The 20,890-nt window shown below is 42.3% G+C and overlaps 1 protein-coding gene across 13 annotated transcripts in view; it reads left to right on the top strand.

The window, feature by feature from the left end:
- Arfip1 (ADP ribosylation factor interacting protein 1) overlaps positions 1 to 20,890 on the top strand; it is a 57,864-nt gene that overhangs the window by 23,323 nt on the left and 13,651 nt on the right. For 12 of the 13 annotated variants that reach the window (XM_050158806.1, XM_050158808.1, XM_050158807.1 and 9 more), the window contains 6 exons: positions 2,217 to 2,325; positions 7,145 to 7,240; positions 8,427 to 8,539; positions 11,914 to 12,135; positions 15,681 to 15,838; positions 18,247 to 18,421. In XM_050158806.1, the coding sequence (XP_050014763.1) occupies positions 2,217 to 2,325; positions 7,145 to 7,240; positions 8,427 to 8,539; positions 11,914 to 12,135; positions 15,681 to 15,838; positions 18,247 to 18,421 (873 nt within the window). The remainder of the gene's footprint in view (positions 1 to 2,216; positions 2,326 to 7,144; positions 7,241 to 8,426; positions 8,540 to 11,913; positions 12,136 to 15,680; positions 15,839 to 18,246; positions 18,422 to 20,890) is intronic. The other variant, XM_050158810.1, reaches the window with a different exon arrangement.

Raw genomic sequence — 20,890 nt, 5'->3', positions numbered from 1 at the left:
ATTAGTAACAAATCACTTGAGACACACCCTGTTGTAATGCCAGTGAAGACACTAGTGTGCTGAAATGCCTAGGCTGAGGACTGTGGGATTAAGAAGCTGTTCCCAGGCGTGCTCCATCCACTTAATGTGCTGAGATAAATAGACTGAGTAACTGGTCTAGCTAGAAAGTTACGAGATTTAAGGTTGAATAAGTAGAACAGGGTTTTTCAAAACTAAGCAGAGATGCCTAAAAGTAAAGCAGATAATCACTACAGTAAGAGAGTTTAGGTTTATATACAGCTTCGGATGCCATAAAACTAGTAGGAGTCAATTAAGGCATATTTAGTCTTCTGTTCTTGGGGAAAATCTTAAAAATGAATTTTAGCCGGATGGTAGTGGCATACACCATTAATCTCAACACTCAGGAGGCAGAGGTCAGCCTGGTCTACAAAGCGAGTTCCAGGACAGCCAGGGCTGTTACACAGAGAAGCCCTGTTTCAAAACAAAAACAAAACAACAACAAAAAGAATTTTAATATTTCAGTTATTAAAATGGCTTAGCAGAGTATAAAAGGATAATCATAAGCAGTATTAAAGCAGGGATATCCCAAGGTGGGAATAGCTTCAATTCTTGTGTGTTCAGTTACAAGCCATGTATGCTAAGCCAGATATAGTGACACAGGTATCATCCCAGCACTCCAGAGGAGAAGTAGAAGGGTTGCAGGTTCAAGGCCAGCATGAGGTAGAATAGCAAAGTCCTGTCTCTATAATAAAAGTAAATTTCAGATCTTGTATTTCTTTAAATGCTCAGGGTTACACTAAGGACACTAGTGGCACAGCCGTTCATCAGGTTTATGCAGAGTAATCTTGAAGCAGAGAAAGGCACGGGTTCATGGTTAGTCTTCAGAGAAGACCTTCCTTAGAAGTCCACCCTCGGGAAATGTTTTCATTCTCAGAATAGATATGGAGCAGATGCTTTTCCCCAGAAGTGTAAGGATGGTAAACTTAGTCTTGTTTATTACAGCTTTTCCACTTTGTGCTTGTTGCCAGGTTCCACGCTGATAACAATGGAAAGATTGGAGAAAATGAGCTGGGGTTGCCAGTGCCTTGAGCAAGAAAAGCTTAGTGGGTACATTTAAGGGCTAGAGGAATCTCAGAGTTCAGAAAGTTCTTCAACAAGCGTTCAAAATGCTGTCTTCAAACCCTGTTGCTGTCACAGGTGTCGCTTAACCTGTGCTAAATGTTTTTATTCCAGCAGCAGCAGCAGCGCAGAGTTGCTGGGAATCAGCTGTGTTTACACTGGCTTACCTCACTATCTGTCTTGTGTTGTGCTCAGGCCGGTTGTATATACCAGACACAGTTATTCCACCTATGATACTGAACATGTAGCAGAATTTCATCACACCTTTTACTTTTAATTAATCTTGAATTTCATCTTTTGGGGCAGGGGATTCTACTTCTCAGACTTTAGTTTATGATTGGTCTTGACCTTAGCTTCTAACTTCTTTTGGGGGGGGGTTGAAAATAGAGTTTCTCTGTGTAACAACCTTGGCTGACCTGGAACTCTCTCTGTAGACCAGCCTGGCCTCAAACTCACAGAGATCCGCCTGTCTCTGCCTCCTGAGGGCTGAGATTAAAGGTGTGTGCCACCACCACCCCGCAACTTCTAAGTCTTTAGCTGTCCTTACATGTGTCCCAAATTAATATTCTTCAAGTAGTTCTTTCACCACATCAATCTACTATTTCACCAATCACATCTGCTATTTAACCCACTTTTAATTGGGATTAAACTTCCTATTTTGTTTGGCCTTTTCCTAATTCCTGCTCCCGCATCTCTCAGTGGAGACTTTAACTGCACTGGCCCTGGATGCTTCCTTGCTGCCCTCCCTGCTCTGACAGTTATGTGACAGTGACCGCCCAGAGTTTCCTGCTCCTCTACAAGGGTCTTTGTTAGACTGAGACGCGTCCTGCCTCACCCTCATTCCCGTCTCTCCAAACTTCCGCGTCCTCATACCTTAACCTGATCCGTGTAAAGGTATGTCGTGTTTGGCATACATTGTACCACCTAATAACAGATCTTGCTGTTTTTGATCATTACAGAATTCCATGTCAATCTAAGGATAATCTGAAGAAAGAGAAAAATATCATAAATTGTAGTTAAAGACACAATTCTGAAATGCTATGCAATATGAGCTCTTTTACCAAGCTCTTTTTCTCTTTTATTCAAATGTTATTAAGGATTTGAAGCGTTCGTTACCATCTGGACTTGGACTCTCAGAAACTCAGATTACATCTCATGGCTTTGACAGCACCAAAGAGGGGATTAATGAAGCAGGCGCATCCCAAGGTAAGAACACACATGGTAGAGATGGCTGAAGTGGAGGAGGGGAGGCTCAGAAAGTGCCAGTTCTGTTAAAGAAGACAAGAGCTGAGTTCTTTAATTCTGTGATGAAGAGTTGGACGGTGGTGGCGCACGCCTTTATTCCCAGCACTCGGGAGGCAGAGGCAGGCGGATCTCTGTGCGTTTTGAATCTAGCCTGGTCTACAAAGTGAGTTTCAGGACAGCCAGGACTGTTACACAAAGAAACCCTGTCTCAAAAAAAAAAAAAAAAAAAAAAAGTTCTGTGATGAAAAGTGATCATAAACATAATCATCTTTCTCTTCAATTTAAATAACTTAAGAATCGTTTCCGTGGTCTTTATGTGAGTATGCCAGCATGTATAATTTTACTGCCTACCATTCCAGAATGCCGCCTGTGGCTCACACACTAGACACAGCCTACAGCTCACGCACACTCCCCCTTCAGCCCCTTCAGCCCCTTCAGCCCCTTCAGCTTATGCTTAAGGAATACTTTTAATAATAATTTTAAAATATTGTTAAATCAAGCTGTAAACTTATTTTAAGAGATTAACTTAGATACTTTTAGCTTGTAACCACAGAAATTGTAACTGTATTGATTTATATAAATACAGATTATAGATTTCAAAAGAAATAGGAAATCGTGAGATCAACTTGATGTTCAGTCTCAGCCAGCATTCACACCACGGCTTACTACAGGAACGGCCACCAGTGCTCAGTAAGGCAGCAGCTTCAAGGGTCTCCTGGTGCCGATGCCAGGGACTGTTAACTCTTTCATTGTGAGTTGTGGCAACAGACTCCAAGTGTGGCTGCTAGGGGGAAGCTCATTGAGCACTTTGTATACAGGGCTTTTGTTAGGACTCCACAACAGGCTTCCTGTGAGCACCCTCAATATTCTAGACTTAACATAAGTCTATAGACACTCAACCTTAACCACACTGTTTGTATGAACAGTTTCAGCCCTGGGCCCAAGCCTTCTGGAAGGAGCTTTTTAAAGTCATCTTCTCAACATCTGGACAAAGGCCAGTCTTGTAAACAGCCTTTTTAAGGACAGTTAGACCTGCCCTGACTCTTCCCTGCACACAGTCTGAGAAGTATGTGTGTGTTCACATGAATATGCAGATATGTCTCTAATGCAAAGGGAAAATCTTTTGTTCTTGACTTGCCTGTAACCTTGTCATTGGTTTTTAGTGTAATCTTCATGAATTCTTTGGCAGTTCATACATGCATACTGTACGTTTTGATCATCTTCTCCCCTTACTCCTTATCCTCACTTGTCCCAGCTTCCCCTCCTTTATAAAAACAGAAGCAAATGTGCTAGTCTTTCTTTTTCTTTCCCCTCGTTTTTGGTTTTTCAAGACCAGGTGGGATTTCTCTACGTAACCCTGGCTGTCCTGTCGTTCTGTTGACCAGGCTTGCCTCAAGCTCACAGAGATCCTCCTGCCTCTGCCTCCTGGGCTATGTCAGTATTTTAACAGTGTATTCCGTAAAACTCTTGAAAACAAAAATCAAGTCATGTTTATTAAAAAGTAGTTTGGGGCTAAGGAAAATGCCTCCGTAGGTAAAGACACTTGCCACCAAGCCTGACACCCTAAGTACCTGTTTTTGAGACCCACATCATAGAACAAGAGAACTAACACCTGCAAACTGTCGTCTGAAAGGGTTGACTAAATGCCTAAAATTATGATTGCTTATTGACTTACTTTACATAATTTGACACGAATTTTTGATCAATGGATACTTATTTTTGTGGTACTGGGAGTTGATCTCAGGACCCTGTACATACGAGTCAAGTGCTCTGCCATTAGGCTACATCCCAGCCCCAATTTCAAATGTTAATATCAACATGGCGTCCTGGCTACACGGGTCGGATCTGTCGAGGAGAGACACTTCAGGGTGTTTCATGGGTTAACAACAGCAGCAGGTGGATCAGCTCCGGTGAACTGAAGGGGAGCTTTGCAGAAGCCTTTCTTTTAGCAAGTCAATTTCTGTGCACTAAGCCACCACTAAGCAGTTCTCGGCCACATGGGACCTCCTGGTTTGCCAGGTTTGCCTGGAGACCAAGCCGGGCAAAGGCTCTCTGAGTCCTTCAGGAAGAGCTACTCAGATAACAGCCCCTGACTGTTTACAGACAGCTACTGCAGCCCTCACTCCGGACTCTGTCTCTGCCAGATACCATGGCTCTGTTCAGTCTCATGACAAAACCAATGTGTTGTGTAGATAGTTTCATTATTTTTAATGAAATTATTTGTGTGACATTTGATTTAATCTTTTCCCCTGTAAGTAACAGGGTTGTAGGGTAATTGGCCTGAAATGGCCATTGTAATCTGCAGTACACGAACATTAAAATGCCAGCCAGTTTCACTTGCTTGTAAATACTCTCTAATACTCAAATTGGAATGACTATGTGTTGTGCTGGTGGGAGTAGTTCCTCTCTTTGAACTGAGTTTATAAGGCTTGTTTTAACCTACAGTGCCTTAATGATCAGATCGGTGTGTTCATGAGAGAATTCTGTGTACTTAACTAGTTCAGAAGAAGAGAATTCTGCGTACTTAGCTAGTTCAGCACTTACTGGAGACACCGTTGTCTTAAGGGCACTGTCTTAAGACGTGTGTAGGAATGAGCACTGAAATGAATGACATGAGTCTTAGGGGAAGCTTAGAGGTATTAGGTCATTGTTAGCTCTCTGGACACAAGGCTGACTAAGTTATTACATAATTAATAATATACTTTTCTACTTGTTTCTAAAGTTTAAAAATTAAATCTGGTCAACAACAAAAATGTGGCAGGATCAGTAACAACACAGTCAAAAGTAAATCCAAGCTCCTAACAAGGACAAATGCTTGGTCCGAGTTGTTGTTGTTTAAATGAGAGTTGTAATCACTGCATCTGCCAGGATTTCTGTTGAGAGGAAATTGGCTAATTCCACCAAATTTAGTCAGTTAGCAAGATCTTTAGGTTTTGTTGTAGAATATCATTTTAAGGGGTATTGCTTTTGCTTATGTTCTGGAACATTTGTTTAATGATGCAAAGATGTGTTTGATTAAGAAAATTTCACCTGTGGTTGGGAGGCTGAGTCAGCAGTTAGCTGACTGGAAGTTGTAGGGAGGAGCCTGGGGGAGAAGGGTTTATTATGAGGGGTGAGAAAAAAACAGAAGGATTTCTCTGGAGATGGGGGGGAGAAGGGCTGGGTGAGCTGCTGCTTCTCAGCCTCTCTGGGGAGCAGGACTCCACCTCTGCCTTTGAATCCTGAGCTCTTCAGAGGGACAGAGATCTAGATAAGTAGCTGTAAAAGAGCCTGTGTCCCAGGGAACAGACTCTCCTCGGGCTGCTTGCAGCTCCTGCAGTGCTGCTGGTTCTGCGGAGTTAAAATTGCTGACTAGGACAGCTGTAGCTTAAAAGGCAGCAACTATTAAAAAAGAAAACAATAAAGTTTTATGTTCTGTTTTTTCTTTTGGGAGAGAAGGTCTTACAGTCAGGTGTAGTTCAGGGTGGCCCAAAATGACAATCCGGCATCAGGCACCTCTCCTGGGTCCTAGGAATAGAGGTGTGTACCTCTATTATGATTTTGGATTCTTAAGAGTACTTTGTGGGAATTAGTGAGCACCTTTGATAGCTAAGTTTAGTTGGGAGGGCTAATTTAAGCCACAAATCTAAAGGCTTGCAGTTCTGAAAATATGGAAAATGGTAGGCACCTCTGAAGACAACTGAAGTTCCACCCTGTTTGCCATTTAGTGTGGAAGCTGTATCACTGGCTACACACGTTATACACACGGCCTGTGCTGTATGAGCTGTAATAATAGAACAGCAGAGCTCTGTTCCCGAGGTCAGCAGACACGGAACTCTGGTCGTTGGTTCCTTGTGTTTACTGCTTCCTTATGATGGGAACCCTGTGCCTTAGACAATAGAGATGGTCTTTGTATAACGTGGCTCTTAGACTGGACAGCCTGTTGAAATGTCTTCCATGTAGACTGATTATTTAATTTGACAGTGGAGATCCTGTTGTGTGGATTGTGAACTTCCCCATACGAAGCTGTTTGACCTCCTGAACCTCATTCTTTGTCAACTTTATTGTGTCTGTTCAGACTAATTGATGTCTATCAGCCAGTCTAGGTTTTTTGTTTGTTTATTTGCTTGTTTTTGGTTTTTTGAGACAGGGTTCTCTATAGCTTTGGAGCCTGTCCTGTAACTAGCTTTTATAGACCAGGCTGGCCTCGAACTCATAGAGATCCACCTGCCTTTGCCTCCCGAGTGCTGGGATTAAAAGTGTGTGCCACCACTGCCCAGCTCAGCCAGTCTAGTTTTAAGTTTTGTAATTTAATAGCTTCAAAGAGACATACATCTCTACTTTAAACGATAATGGTAGTCTCTTTAGGTCTGACATACTTGAATTCAATGTAAGCGGATTTTCATACTATTACAACTGAAGGCTGTCTTGTTTATGTGTGTATGGGATATGTACATTTCTTGCTAATTATATAGAAAGTAAATACTGAGTCATTCCTGTCATGAATGAATTTGATATAAATTTTATCCAGAAGACCTGGGAAGATTGTAATTGAAATAATATCTTATTATAGGCTTTGAAATATTCCCGACTAGAGCTGGAGAGAAGGCTCTGTGAGTGGGAGCCCTTGCTTTGCGAACATGAAGCATCGTCTTTTCCCACAGGAGAGCAGGCATATTAATTGTAATCTTAACCGCAGTGTTCGACCGTGTTAAAGGAATTGTCAGTCGATCTCTGTCAGTAGACGTCTCACATGTGCAGGAGGAAGCGGATTTTACAGTTTAATGTCTGCCCTTTCCAGGTTCCTCAGCGCCACCTTTGCCGTCCGTTCTGTCTCCCAGCAGGGTTGCAGCGGGCCAACTGGCTCAACAAGGAGGTGACCTAACTGTCTCTGCAGGTATTCACTGATCAGAATGAAGGGCCTCTCCTGCTGCAGCCATCCTAACTCCGTTCATAAGTGCTTGCTCTGTGTTTCTAGGCGTGCGCTCTTCTGGCTGTTATGGCTGTTGCTGCCGCTTTCTCTAACGATAACAGAAATCATTTTTCTAGCTGCCGCCTGTCTTTTCAAAGCAATTAGTTTGCATCTCAGACCTGAAATTTAATGATTTTTAAAGGTTAAAAAAATAAAATGTAATTTGTTTTAATTCATTCTCTCTTTTCTCTGGTTGGTATAGGCCCACTTACTTGATTCTAACCTCTCGGCTTTGCAGCTCTGCCCTCTGCCAGCAGGAAGGGAACTTTGACAGCCATGTTATTGAGAGTGGGTCACGTGGGAAGGTTGTGTATTCTCGCCAGCCTCAGCATACAGATAGTCTGTGATTGCAACAAAATACTGAAAATAGGCTGGATTATTAGTACTTGAAAATAGGCTGGATTATTAGTACTTGAAAATAGGCTGGATTATTAGTACTTGCCTGTAATCTCAGCATTGGGAAGGTTGAGGCTGAAGAGTTCAGGGCTAACCTGAGCCATGTAAGGGGACACTTTCAAAATCAAACCATGAAAACCACACTTACTTTTTTGTATAGCATTAGCGTTTTATCTTTGCATTGCTCTGATTCTTAGGTCTATGGTAAAGCTATACTAAAAGCAATCTGGCTATTGGAAGAAACCCTGATTTTTGGGGTGTGTGTGTGTGTGTGTGCCTGCACGTATATGTGCATGTGTAGTCCAAAGGTCAGCCGTGGCTGTCTTACACCATCACCCTTCAGTGTCTTTCACATCAGCCAGGCCAGCTGAGCCCCTCCCCACCGTCTGTGCTAGGGATTTGAGCGTGCGCCCGGCGCTGGTATAGATGTCCCACAGACCAGCCAGCCAATCTCTGTTTTTGGTTTTTAAGGTAAGTTTGGAGCAGAATTTGTTTCCTAAATTTAGACAAACCACATGTTTGTTTAATGGACAGAAATATTTGTAAGTGATTAGGAAATTATCCTAACGTGGTTCTAGAGGCTCATGCAGTGGGAACCTTTGTGGTTTTTTATGATTACGTAGTTCAGGTGAATGGCATCAGGTTTCATTTTTTTTTCCTCTCATGCTCTGAGTTTATCTGGATTTTGCTTTTGTCTTTTGTTATGATCATGCAGGTGGCCAGAGAACACACACAAAAGGTGGAGCAGTTATTCTAGCAGATGAAATTAAAAATCCTGCAATGGAAAAATTAGAACTTGTTAGAAAATGGAGTCTCAACACATACAAGGTTTGTAATTTTTAAATATTTCTACCCTAACTGTCTCCAAGACTTTTCATTTATATGTTATTCCCATTATCATTTTTATCATTCTTTTTTTTAATATTTATTTATTTATTTATTTATTATGTATACAATATCCTGTCTGTGTGTATGCCTGAAGGCCAGAAGAGGGCGCCAGACCTCTTTACAGATGGTTGTGAGCCACCATGTGGTTGCTGGGAATTGAACTCAAGACCTTTGGAAGAGCGGGCAATGCTCTTAACCACTGAGCCATCTCTCCAGCCCCATTTTTATCATTCTTATACAAACATGAAAAATGCCATCAAAAATGGACATGCAATTTGGAAATAAAATAATTGGTTCCATTATTGTCTTTATATATAATTTAAAATTTAGTATACAAAAGATTAAAAAAAGACTTACTAAAACAGTTAACTCTGACAAATAATACACATATGTAAAACAAACAAACATGCATGTCTGTAATTCTATCACTTAGGGGGCCAAAGCCTGAGGAGAATTGTTCTGCCTTCCAGGCCAGTCAGGGCTGCATCTGGAGACTGTCTCAACACACACACACACACACACACACACACACACTCACACACACACACACACACACACACACACACACACACACACGTCTCAGAATACCTTTAGCTGTAGAGCTCCTGTAGATGTGCCCATTCGTTCTCCTTTTCTGGTAATTCACTGACTTGTTAAGAGACAGAGTCTCACGTCATTGGCCAGCCAGGGCTCCCCTTTCTGGGACCAACGATCCTTTGAGTTCAGCATCCTGAGCTACCTGGACTATCAGCTCAGGCCCCTGAGTGTGGCCTCATTGTGATATTGTATAGCACACTCGTTCTTCAAAGTGGGAAACTCTGTGATCTTGTAATAATAATTCGTAACTGTAATAATTTGTAACTGTACAGGCAGCACCAGGTTATAAATTCAGCATAGCTGTTCCCCTAATGAACTCAGTAAAACAAGCTGGTTTTTACATCTACTGCACATTGATACATTACAAACCATTCAAGCCACAAATCCACTTAGTACTTTTGATCAGACGCTACAAGTCATGGAATCCTCCAGATGAAAACCCCGACAGCTCAGGCTGCAGCAGGAGCATAGCGCTGTAAGTCTGATTGGCAGCTCAAAACTGTCTACATTTTACACACAGCAGTTTTCTCTTACGTGTCAGGACTAAAGCAGAGTGAAATTATTCTTTCAATTAATAGATTTAAAATACAACCTGAAACCCTCTATAAAAATACCGCCTTTCTTGCCATATAGGGGGTTGAACTTGTGTGTGCTAGGCCAGCACCCTGTAACAAGTTGTCTTAATTTTGTTTAGATTTATTTATTTTTTTGTGTGTGAGTGTTTTGCCTGCGTGTAAATATGTGCGCCGTGTATGCCATGTGCCTGTCAGGAGAGGGCACCAGATCTGCTGGGACTGGGGGTGTGGATGCTGGGAACTGAATCTGGATCCTCTGCAAGAGCAGCGAGTGTTTTAACTACCGAACCTTCTTAATAAGAAAACCCCGAGTTTTCTTAATAAGATAACAGTGCTTTGAAATCTGCTACGTGAATCTTTCCTAAAGCTGTTTAGTTCACGTCATCACACGGCCTGAGAAACACTGGCCGTACTCTGCCAAAAGGAATTCCTACATTCACCGTCCTCACGGGGGGTTGGGGGGGCATTCCGTGTAAGTCCTCGCCCCTGTGTTCTCAGGGGTAGGGATGTATGGTTCTTGCCTTTACGTTCTTTCAGTAGAACTACTGATTAAGTGGAAATCCTCATCCCTTCCTCTTGTTGATCCTTCATATCTTATCAGTCATTGAATCCGATGGATTTTCCCTTTGTTTTCTTTGCTTCTGTTCTTGTGGTGTGGCCATTGCCAGTCCTCTTGTGGTGTGGCCATTGTTACTTTAAACCCAGTCAGCAGATCCCCGTTGTCTTCAGAACAGCGTGACCCTCAGCCACCTTACCTGCTCTAACAGTTACTGCTTTTGTCTACAGATCTCATCCACACCAAATTACCCAGGAATCCCCTGACGTAATCCTGCAGCTGCAGGAGGGCAGATTCGCCAGCTGCTTGGGATTCCCTGTGATTTTCATACCTCACTGAGCTCCAACTCTATTATAGAGAATATATAGGAAAAGAAACAAAAGCAGACTAATAAAAAGAAATAAATAAAACAGGGTATTAACCTATTTTTAAAGATATTAACCTTTATTTATTCACCTAATACTCAACTATTTGTTCAGATGGAAGTAAGGAAATGAATATGAGAAGGTGGATTCAAGGCCTGAATGGAAGTCCCTTCTGGCTTCTTATCACCTTTTAGGGTTTTCTTAAAAAATTGTATTTGTATTTTTTAACTTAATCTCTTTTTAAATTATTTATTTAATTATTTTATTTTGTTTTGCAACAGAGTTTCTGTGCATCTCTGGAACCTCTCCCGGAACTTGCTCTGTAGTCCAGGCTGACCTGGAGCCCACAGAGATCCACCTGCCTCTGCCAAGTGCTGGGATTAAAGGCATGCCAGCACCACTCAGTGATATTTTATATTTTTAATGATGAAGAATATATTGATACCTTACACGATTATTCTTTGAATGATGGAATACAATTTTTATTTTCTTAAAAAATTATTATTAGAAAACTTACTCTTTTTTTTTTTTTGATTTATCAAGACAGGATTTCTGTCTAGCTTTGGGGCCTGTCCTGGAACTAGCTCTTGTAGATCCGCCTTCCTCTGCCTCCCCAGTCCTGGGATTAAAGTTGTGCACCACCGCCACCCAGCAGAAAGCTTACTTTCCATTCTTAAAAAGTGTTATGTTTCCAAGACAGAATAAATCAACAGTTTTATACTGTGCTGAACTTGGGGGAATTTCTGCTCTCTCTTCCTCATCTTCTTCCTGCTTCTTCCCCCTCCCCATCTCTTTCCTTGTCATTCTCCCTTCCCAAACACATGCAAATTACTTACCCGAGATAGAAAAGTAACCGGTAAGAGGGGGCCATCTTGGCAGTCTTGTTTTCCCTGTTTACAGTGGTGCTGTTCTTCAGAACTATCAGTATCCCTGTGGCTTTCAGTACTCTATCCAACAGCAGTAAACCCGAAAGTGATTGTGTGGACAATCACTTGGCTAGTTAGACTAGCTAGGAGTGTCAGAGCTTCCTTAGCTTAGTAGTAGTTTTAGGCAGGCCTGTGAATATCTTCCTAGGTCCTGGGAAGGGAGCAGTGTTCCGCCTGCTAACGGCCACTCCCAGTACAGAGCTGGTCTATGCAATGTGGTGTAGGACTTTGCATTGCTGCAGTATTTTACTCTCTCTTTTTCCCTCCCTAAACAAAGCACATCTTTTCATTGTAGTGCACCCGGCAAATCATCTCTGAGAAACTAGGCCGCGGCTCGAGGACGGTGGACCTTGAACTGGAAGCTCAGATCGATATATTAAGAGATAATAAGAAGAAGTACGAGAACATTCTGAAGCTGGCTCAGACGCTGGCGACACAGCTCTTCCAGATGGTGCACACCCAAAAGCAGCTTGGAGATGCGTTCGCTGACCTGAGTTTGAAGTCTCTAGAACTCCACGTAAGATTATTTAAAATAACTCTTAGGGATTGTGGGTGTAAGGGGGCTAATAGAAGTATCCTGAGAGGTAATTTTTCCATTTGTGATTTGCTAAACTCTTAGCAAAATTGGCATTGTTGTGTTTGTTTGGGCTGGACATTGAACCCAATGGCATGTGCTATACCCCTGAGCTATATCCCCAAACCCCAATGTAAATGGGATTTCGAGGCTTTCTTTTAAGATGTCATGCAGTCTTTAAGAAGGCCCAGATGACGTCAGTATAATGATTGATTTGTACCTGGAATAGATGCCGGCTGGAGGTTCTTGGTGAGCGAGAAGGAAAAAGATTGACAACCTCCCCAAGCCCACAAAGAACCATAACTGTGATGATTCTTTGGTGGTATCTTAGGGTTTCTGTTGCTGTGAGGAGACACCATGATCACAACAACTCTTATAAGGGAAAACATTTGATTGGGGTGGCTCTTTCCCAGTTCAGGGGTTCAGTGCAGTATCGTCCTGGTGGGCCATAGTGGCATGTAGGCAGACACGGTGCTGGAGAAGCAGCTGAGAGTCAGTCCTACATCTTGCAGGCAACAGGAAGTGCACTGACTGTCACATTGAGTGAAGCTCAAGCAAAAGAGACCTCAAAGCCCGCCCCCACAGTGACACACTTCCTCCCAAGGCCATACCTACTTCAACAAGGTAGCACCTGTTAATGCTACTCCCTAAGGGACCATTTTCTTTCAAACCACCACAGGTGGGATAAAAAGTAAGTTAGTCATTTACTGTGAAAACCTCTTAGCAATCTCAAGATATGTTGAACACGTGTTTGAGTAGACTTGTGGTATACGTTTACTAAAATTATTAAGATAAATTAGGTTTAGGACTGCCGTACAACTCAGATAAGAGTATGTTTATCATTTCCAAGGCAGACATGTAGAACGAAGGTCTTATTTTTAGCATTTATTTCAATAAATATTGAGCAGAACATTTTTTTGTTTGTTTTAACAAAATCTTTTGCCCAAGCTAGCCCTTAACTCCCTCTACAACCAAGGATGACTTTGAACTTGTGATTTTCCTGCCTCTGCTTCCTGAATGCTGGGGTTTGCATGTGTACTGCCATGCTCTGTCTACATGCTGCTGGAGCTCAAACGCAGGGGTGGCGCATGCTAGGCAGCCACTCTACTGCTGCATCCCAAGCCACGTGAAACATTCCTGAGAATTTCTGTTACTATCTCAGGACTCTTTGGATGACTGGCTGTTTGTGTTGCCTAGAGCAAAAGATAAAAACCCTCCACAGCCAGACATCCAACATGTAGAAATAGAACATTTAAAGCAGGAAATCACTTGGTCCTGGAGTCGTGGATAGGAGATTTGGTACAGATAATAATATATCACAGTAATAAGAAATTCAGTTTTAGATGATCCATTGGACAACAATTTGCTTTAGGTTGTAGGCATGGGTGGATTTATTTCCAGGGTACTGCTCTGTTGCATTAGTCTCTCTGCTCTTTTTTTTTTCTTTTTCTTTTTGCTTCTTAGATTTTGAGACTGTAGTATAATTATAATTACATCACTTTCCCCTTCCTTCCCTCCAAATTGCCCCACATACCCTTTCTTGATCTCTTTCAAATCCATGGCCTCAATTTTCATTAATTGTTGTTGTTGTTGTGTGTGTGTGTGTGTTTGTGAGTTCGTGTTCCTAAATCCATAACTACAACCTGTTCTGCCTGTTTAATGTTATTGTATGTGTGTTTTGGGGGCAGACCGTTTGGTTTGGATACCTTCCTGGGTGCTTTCCCCTGGGGAAGGCTGTTCCTCCTTCTCTTGGTATTCCTCAGTTGCCTGTAGTTCTCTGTGTAGGAACTAGGCTGTGTGTGCTTCTCTTGCTCCACCTTCTCGACCACAACTGTGTCCTCATCCCACATCCTCTGCATGCCTATTGGTGTTGTCCCATGCTCTGTTAAACCATAAGAGGGGCTCCTTTGTTTTTATTAGCCATTATGTTTATATTAATGTAGTTTGGAGTTTTATTTGTTTTTCTGAGACAAGGTTTCTCTTTGGAGCCCTGGCTGTCCTAGATGTAGCTCTGTAAACCAGACTGGACTCAAATTCATAGAGAGCCGACATCCTCTCCTCCCAAGAGCTGGGATTGAAGGTGTGCACCATCATGCCTGGCTGCCAAGATAGTTTTTGTTTTATACTATTCTTCCTCTTCTTTGCTGACTTTTTTTTTTTCCATTTTGGCTTTTACCTTTTAATGGATGCCAGAGAAAATAAATATACTCAGTTATACTATTTTAACACTTTCTAGAGGTTAAAGTGTTGTATTCTTTACTATTTTATATGCAGTAACATTTATTTGTACTTCATACATGATTTAGTTTGTAGAAAATGTCATAAGCGTCCCACTACCCTGCCTTTCATTACAGAGGTGCTCATGTGACGGTAGCGTGATTTATTGCCATCCCAATGATTGACAAAACTTTTGTTTTTGAGACAGCGAGGGTCTTGCCCTATAATATCTCCAATTGGCTTGAACTTGAAAGTCTTCTATTGTTTCAGACACTTGAGTTTTGAGAGCACGTGTGCAGTATTCTTTTTACATGTGCCTGCATTTGCCATCAGCCCACAGTGTAGAAGACCGAGTCTGGAATAAAGTACATGAACCTGTTTTAAATGGAAGATGTTTTTTAGCACAATGTAATTTTACTCTCCTAATACTTAGTGAATTATTAAATAATTTATCAACTGGAAATGTAATTATAAAACTGTAGACCTACATTAAATTTTCATCTCCTAGTTAACTTTATATTCCTTTTTTTATAGCCCAAATTAAATTGTTTTATAACAGAATGGAGAATTCAAGTAAAACAGGATTACTTTATTTGGGCAGATGTGCTCTTGAGTATTCCACTCGGCTGGGAAGCTCAGATTGCCGCACGTGAAGAGAGCTGTCTGTAGTGCTGGCTGAGCTGAAGTGCGGTTCACTAGAGCGAGCTGAAGATGGTGTTGAGTGAATCTCCCTCAGCTGTGTCCAGATAGGACCCGCGCTTGAAAGACGGGCACCTGGCTCCCAAGTTTACAAAGAAATGTGTCTTGTCTGTACTTATACTTTGAGGAAATTCAATCAAAACACACAAAGGAATGCGATCTATTTTATGTCTGAAAGTTTTAACCAGTTATTACCTAATTTGGTCCTGGCAGTTCTAACTTCTCTGATTAATAAGCTGCTGCGTTTTCCTGAACAGCTGTGCTTATGGTGTAAGAGAAACAAAATGTAGAAACAAAAATATCCTTTATAGTGCAAAATAATTTAGCTTTTAAAATTATTTGGATTTAGCTGAGTCTCTGGGCTAATGATAATTTTTGTTTACCAAACTTTTAGTAATTATGTAGCTAGCTATAATTTAGATTCTTATAAATGTAAAGATTAGCAGAATAAGTAAAGCTTCTGTCAATAGATCCCGAGTCAGACATTTTCCCATTGGTGATGTGTGTGCAAAATTTCAAAGTCACAGCCACGGACTTCTCAGTGGGTGGTTAAGATGTCGTCTCTGTTTTAGGAAGAATTTGGCTATAATGCAGATACCCAGAAGCTGCTGGCTAAAAACGGAGAGACTCTTCTTGGGGCCATTAATTTTTTCATTGCTAGTGTGAACACGCTGGTGAATAAAACCATTGAAGATACGCTCCTGACTGTAAAGCAGTATGAGAACGCCAGGTGGGTATCGACTTTCTCCATGTGGTCCATGTGCGGATGATTTGTGCTTAAAGGTTTTGGTTGCAGACAAAAGAAACGTACTGTCCAATATGGGAAGATAAAGGGTGATGGCTTTTCTCCACCTGCACCAGGAAGGCTTTTCAGTGTGGACCTGTTCTCCACAGAGTAACAGGCCAGGTGGGCAGTCCTGGAAGGCTGGGTGCCCGCCCTTCCAGAAACGTTGCTGGGGAGTTTTGCTTTGATTCCACCTACAAAATGAGTGTCAAAGTTAAAGAGTGCAAGGTCAATATTGTAACTTTGCTTATATTTCAGTTAATCGTAGTTTTTAGAAAGTGCGGCCGTGGTTTGACGGGTGATGTCACATCCCACTAGTCTAGGTTTGGCTCTGCTGTTTTGTCTGTGTGCTTGCTTCAGCTCCTCTTTTCTAATACTGAGCTTTCTAAAGGTTTTAATTATTTCCCAACGTCATATAATACATACGTGTATGAAATTTTGTGTTAATTGTTGTTCCCAGTCATGGATAAAAATGGGAACACAAAAAAATGCAATACACCAGGCAATGGTGACACTTGCCTTTAATTTAATCCCAGCACTTGGGAGGCAGAGGCAGGTGGATCCCTGTGAGTTTGAGGCTAGCCTGGTCTACAAGAGCTAGTTCCAGTGAGGACATGATAACAAGTAAAAGGCGGTTTGGCTTCTAAGCCCATGGGTTTAACTAACTTGCTCCCAAGTTTGTCCTGCCCCCTTGGCTTTTGAGGTCTGTCTTGATGTCCACCGTCTTTATTCTAGTTCTGGGACTCACCGCTTACTGCCCCCAGTGGGGGCTGGCCCGTTTTGATGTCTGTCTTGATGTCCACCGTCTTTATTCTAGTTCTGGGACTTCCCGGCCAGCTTGGTTTATGGAATTGAGTTTCAGGATAACCAGTGCTATCCAGAGAAATCCTGTCTAGAGAAAAATTAAAAACAAAGCAAAAATAAACAAACAAACAAACTGGGCTTGGGCTGGGTATGGTAGCACATGCCTTTAATCCTAACATTTAAGAGGCAGAGCCTGAAAAGGTTTACTCTTCCCCCATCAACACCCAAAGCTGATATTCTGTTTAAGCTACCCCTTGTACACTTTCTTCCTGTACATACAATTATCTAATGTATCATACATGTGTGTGTGCATATATATATACATACGATATATATATGATATATATACATACGACATATATATATATCGTACATTAATTTATTTTCCCCAAGAGTTCAAGGCCAACCTGGACTATATAGTAAGTTCCCAAACAGCCAGAGCTATATAATGAGACTCTGTCTCAAAACCCAAAAATAAATAAGTATTCTTCATTCTTGGACTGGAAGATGTGAATCACTCTGTTGATTCTGGGGGTTTTTTTCTTTTCTTTTTTAACTAAATTAGAAGTCACTTGCTTCTTTTCCATTGAGTACTGAGTACTGCAGGCAGCTGGACAAGTCCCTGTCCCCCATACAGTACTGCACTTCCCTGGGGCTGACAGGGGTGCTGGCAGCTGCTGAGGTCATGGTGTGAGGCTGGTGGGATAAAGCGCCTCACGGAACCAGGCCACAGTGCTCTGTCTACACGCTACTGTGACTAACATCCGCTAGTGTTGCGTTTTCACGTGTGCCCGTTAAACCCTGAAATGTGGCCTGTGTGGATTAGAGTGTGAGGTGCTGAGACAGACACCGTGGCTCTCCAAGACTCCGTGTCCAGCCCCAGATGTAGAGTAGCTCGTTAGCAATTGTCTGCATGCATTCCTGTTGTAGCAGTAGTGTTTCCTGCATGCAGGGTAAGCTAAATGAATATTATTATTTACATATGGCTGTTAGAACGTCTTAAAGTGTGTGTACAACATGCCTCGGTAACCCTCAGTGTAACTCCGCTTCCTGTCCTGCTAGGGCCATCTGAACTTGGCTGGTCTCACCCACTGGGTCTCATCGGTATTAACCAGTTTGCAATAAGAATAGATAACTACTTTTGAACTTGGTCTGACATCTGTTGGGGTAACTTTTTTAAATTTAAGTGGTTGCTAAATGTTGAAAATTTTGTCGGTTGGGGGCGCAATAGTCGATGAGATTATAAGCAGCTCCTCACCTACCCATGAGCTCCTTGTCTGTCCATGCCTTGTGTACTTTACAGCGCTGGAGAACGAAGCCAGGGTCTCACACACTCCAAAGAAGCACTCTAGTACTGAGGACCCCTTTTGGACATTAATAGCTCTTTATTTTTAGAGAAGTAATGATTTCAAATACATCAAGTATAGACTGTGTGTGTGTCTTCCGTATTTACGTATTACTGTTCACATGAGGCCGAGCGCTGCTTTCTAGCCCATCTCCAGACTGTCTCAGTGTTTTCTGGCCTGCATCATAGCTTTTCTTCTTTTCAGGATTGAATATGATGCGTATCGCACTGATTTGGAAGAACTGAATCTTGGACCACGTGATGCAAGCACTCTACCAAAAATTGAGCAGTCACAGCATCTGTTCCAAATACACAAGGAAAAATATGATAAAATGCGTAGTGATGTTTCTGTCAAGTTGAAATTTCTTGAAGAAAATAAGGTAAATTCTTTGCTTTCTGGAAGCTTTCTATGGATTTTTAAAAAATCACTTAAAACAAAATATCAATAGAAAGTATTTGTTTCTGATAACTTTTCATGACAGTTGCTTGAAGGAATTTTGTTTAAATCAGTTTGAGTTTATAGGCACACAAAACATAGACTTAGCCTTTCTGTTATGAAAATCATCAACTCTACTGTCTTGTGCTTTCTAAATAACAACTGGGAGTCAGAAAACGCTAGTGTTAAACTCTGATCTTGAGCTCGATGTTGGTAGCAAGTACTTTAAGTCGTTAATAAGTCATTAAATAAAGGCGCTTTTACCAGGCTTAGTGGCCCGTGCCTCGAAGGCTAGCATTAGGAGACAGAGGCTGGTGCTGGTTTTGTTGTGTGCTTGTTTTCCTTGGGTGTTTGGGATCGAATCCAAGCGCTCAACGTGATGGGTGCATGATCTACTACCTAGCTGTCCTCAGCCCTTGAGTTTCCTGTGTGTGCAGGATCAGTTCCTGTGTCTGACACGTCTTCTGAGTTTTATGTGGAGACCATAGCTGAACGTGAGAGAGCCGGTAACAAGCACAGTGCAGTAGGTGTGCTCAGCCCTGAGTGTGAGTCTCGCGTGCAGCAGTTCCTTTCCGCGTGCTGTTTGCAGCCATACTTGCTTCCAGGTGCCCTCTTAAAGTTGGTGTGTGACGTCAGTGTGTTTCTGTAGTGTGTACCGAAGATAGCTGCTCTCTAAAGTGAGGAGGCAGCTGTGGCTCACAGTTGCCAAGGTTTCGGTAAGAAGGTAGTGGATCCCAGCAGGAGCGTGTAGCAAGCCAACTGCTCACGCTGTGGCAGCCGGCGTGACCCTCCTTCCTTACTAGGCCCCACCACTGCTTTGGTTCTCTCTCCTTCCTTTAGTTGTGGTAGGTCTGGTTTGTTCTGCTTTGTTGTTGTTTTGAGACAAGAGCTCACTGGGTAGCCCTGGCTGTCCTGGAACTTGCTATGTCACGAGATCAGCCTGCCTCATGCATATGCCACCACACCCAGATGTTGGCTTTATTTTTGAGACAGAGCTTTGGTATATAGAAAAAAGCTGGCCTTGTATTCACGATCGGCTCTGGGCCTGAGTTATCAGCTGAGCAGGCTTGTGCCCCACACCTGGCTTTAGGCCCCACTTAAAGTTTCTACTGCCTCCCAATAGTGCCGTGGGCTGGCAGCCAATCTTTTAACACATGGTCCTCTGGGGACATGAGGATTTAAGTTGTCACAATTATTTCTCTTTACTTCTCCCAGAAAACTAATATTTATATTCTCCCTCATGACACCAAAGGGCTATGTTAAATTATTCTCTTCTTGCCTATAATGTTTCCTTGGGAACTCACAGTGACCATAAAACCCGCAGATAATATATTTCTTAGGGATCTACCAAGTCTAGAAATGTCATTCCATCTTTGAAGAAACTGCGGGTGAAAACACTCACCTGGAAACAACACAGCGGCCTAAGTAGATCTTCAGACAGGCTGCCCAGCGTGATAGCACAGCACTCGTCAGCTCAGGCCCGTAAGAGCTTATATTTTAATAACTTAAAAGATGGCGGAGGATCAGAGGAAGATAGACTGGACTTTGGGTCTATCTTGGAGTAACATAGTGAGTTAGTTTCGAAATGTGGACTTTTCTTCTTAAAAATCAGTTCTTCTGAGTCAGAGGTTGGAGTGACAGTAGTTTGTACTCAGTGGTTTGCAGAAAACAGGAACATTTTGGGCGGGCTTTCTTTGTTCCTTCCTCTGCCACTGGACTCTCTCCCTAGTCCTGGAATTTTTCTTTTCCAATGCATTACCACCTTACTTCATGTATGGATTATGAATTTAATTTTTCGGAGAAAGATTCAGAGGCCAAGTACAATGGTCGGGCAGAAGAAAGAGGACCTGACGGAGTCAACACGCAGTACGCACAGCTGCTGAGCTGTGTGCCTGGGACTGGGCACATACTTGGCAGTAGCGGGAAGTGCAGCACTTGTGAAATTTAGGATTTGGAAAAGTTAGAGAACCAAACATCCCTTGCTTACCACACATACCTTCAAGGGCAATGCCACTTTGTGGGTTTTTTATTTATTTATTTTTTCCTACAGTACTGGGATCCAAACTCAATGTCTTGGTGCTAAACCACAGTCTCTGCTTTTAGCTCAGACCTCTGGATTTAAAATGATGGTTATGCCAGAGTTTAAGGAATGTGTTTACCATGACTTAGTACATACTAGCAACAAAGGAAGCCTCAGACTTTGTTCTTGACAATGACCTTGACCTTTTGATTCTCCTGCCTTTACCTCTGAGTGTCAGATCTTAGGCAGTGGCACTAGCTGGTTTTGTGTGGTGCTGGAGAGTGAGCCCAGGGCTGTACATCGTGGGCCAGCACTCTACAAGTACATTCCTAGAGTGTTCTTCCTGTTGTCAAAAAAAAAAAAAAAGAGCTAGGGGAAGGCATGGAGTGGGGG

This window comes from Alexandromys fortis, unplaced genomic scaffold, assembly GCF_014885135.2.
Source record: "Alexandromys fortis isolate MF-2015 unplaced genomic scaffold, M_Fortis_MF-2015_v1.1 scaffold_102, whole genome shotgun sequence".
In the NCBI taxonomy this organism is placed as follows: Eukaryota; Metazoa; Chordata; class Mammalia; order Rodentia; family Cricetidae; genus Alexandromys; species Alexandromys fortis.
Note: the sequence above shows the minus strand (reverse complement) of the source record. Positions and strands in the feature narration are given on the sequence as shown.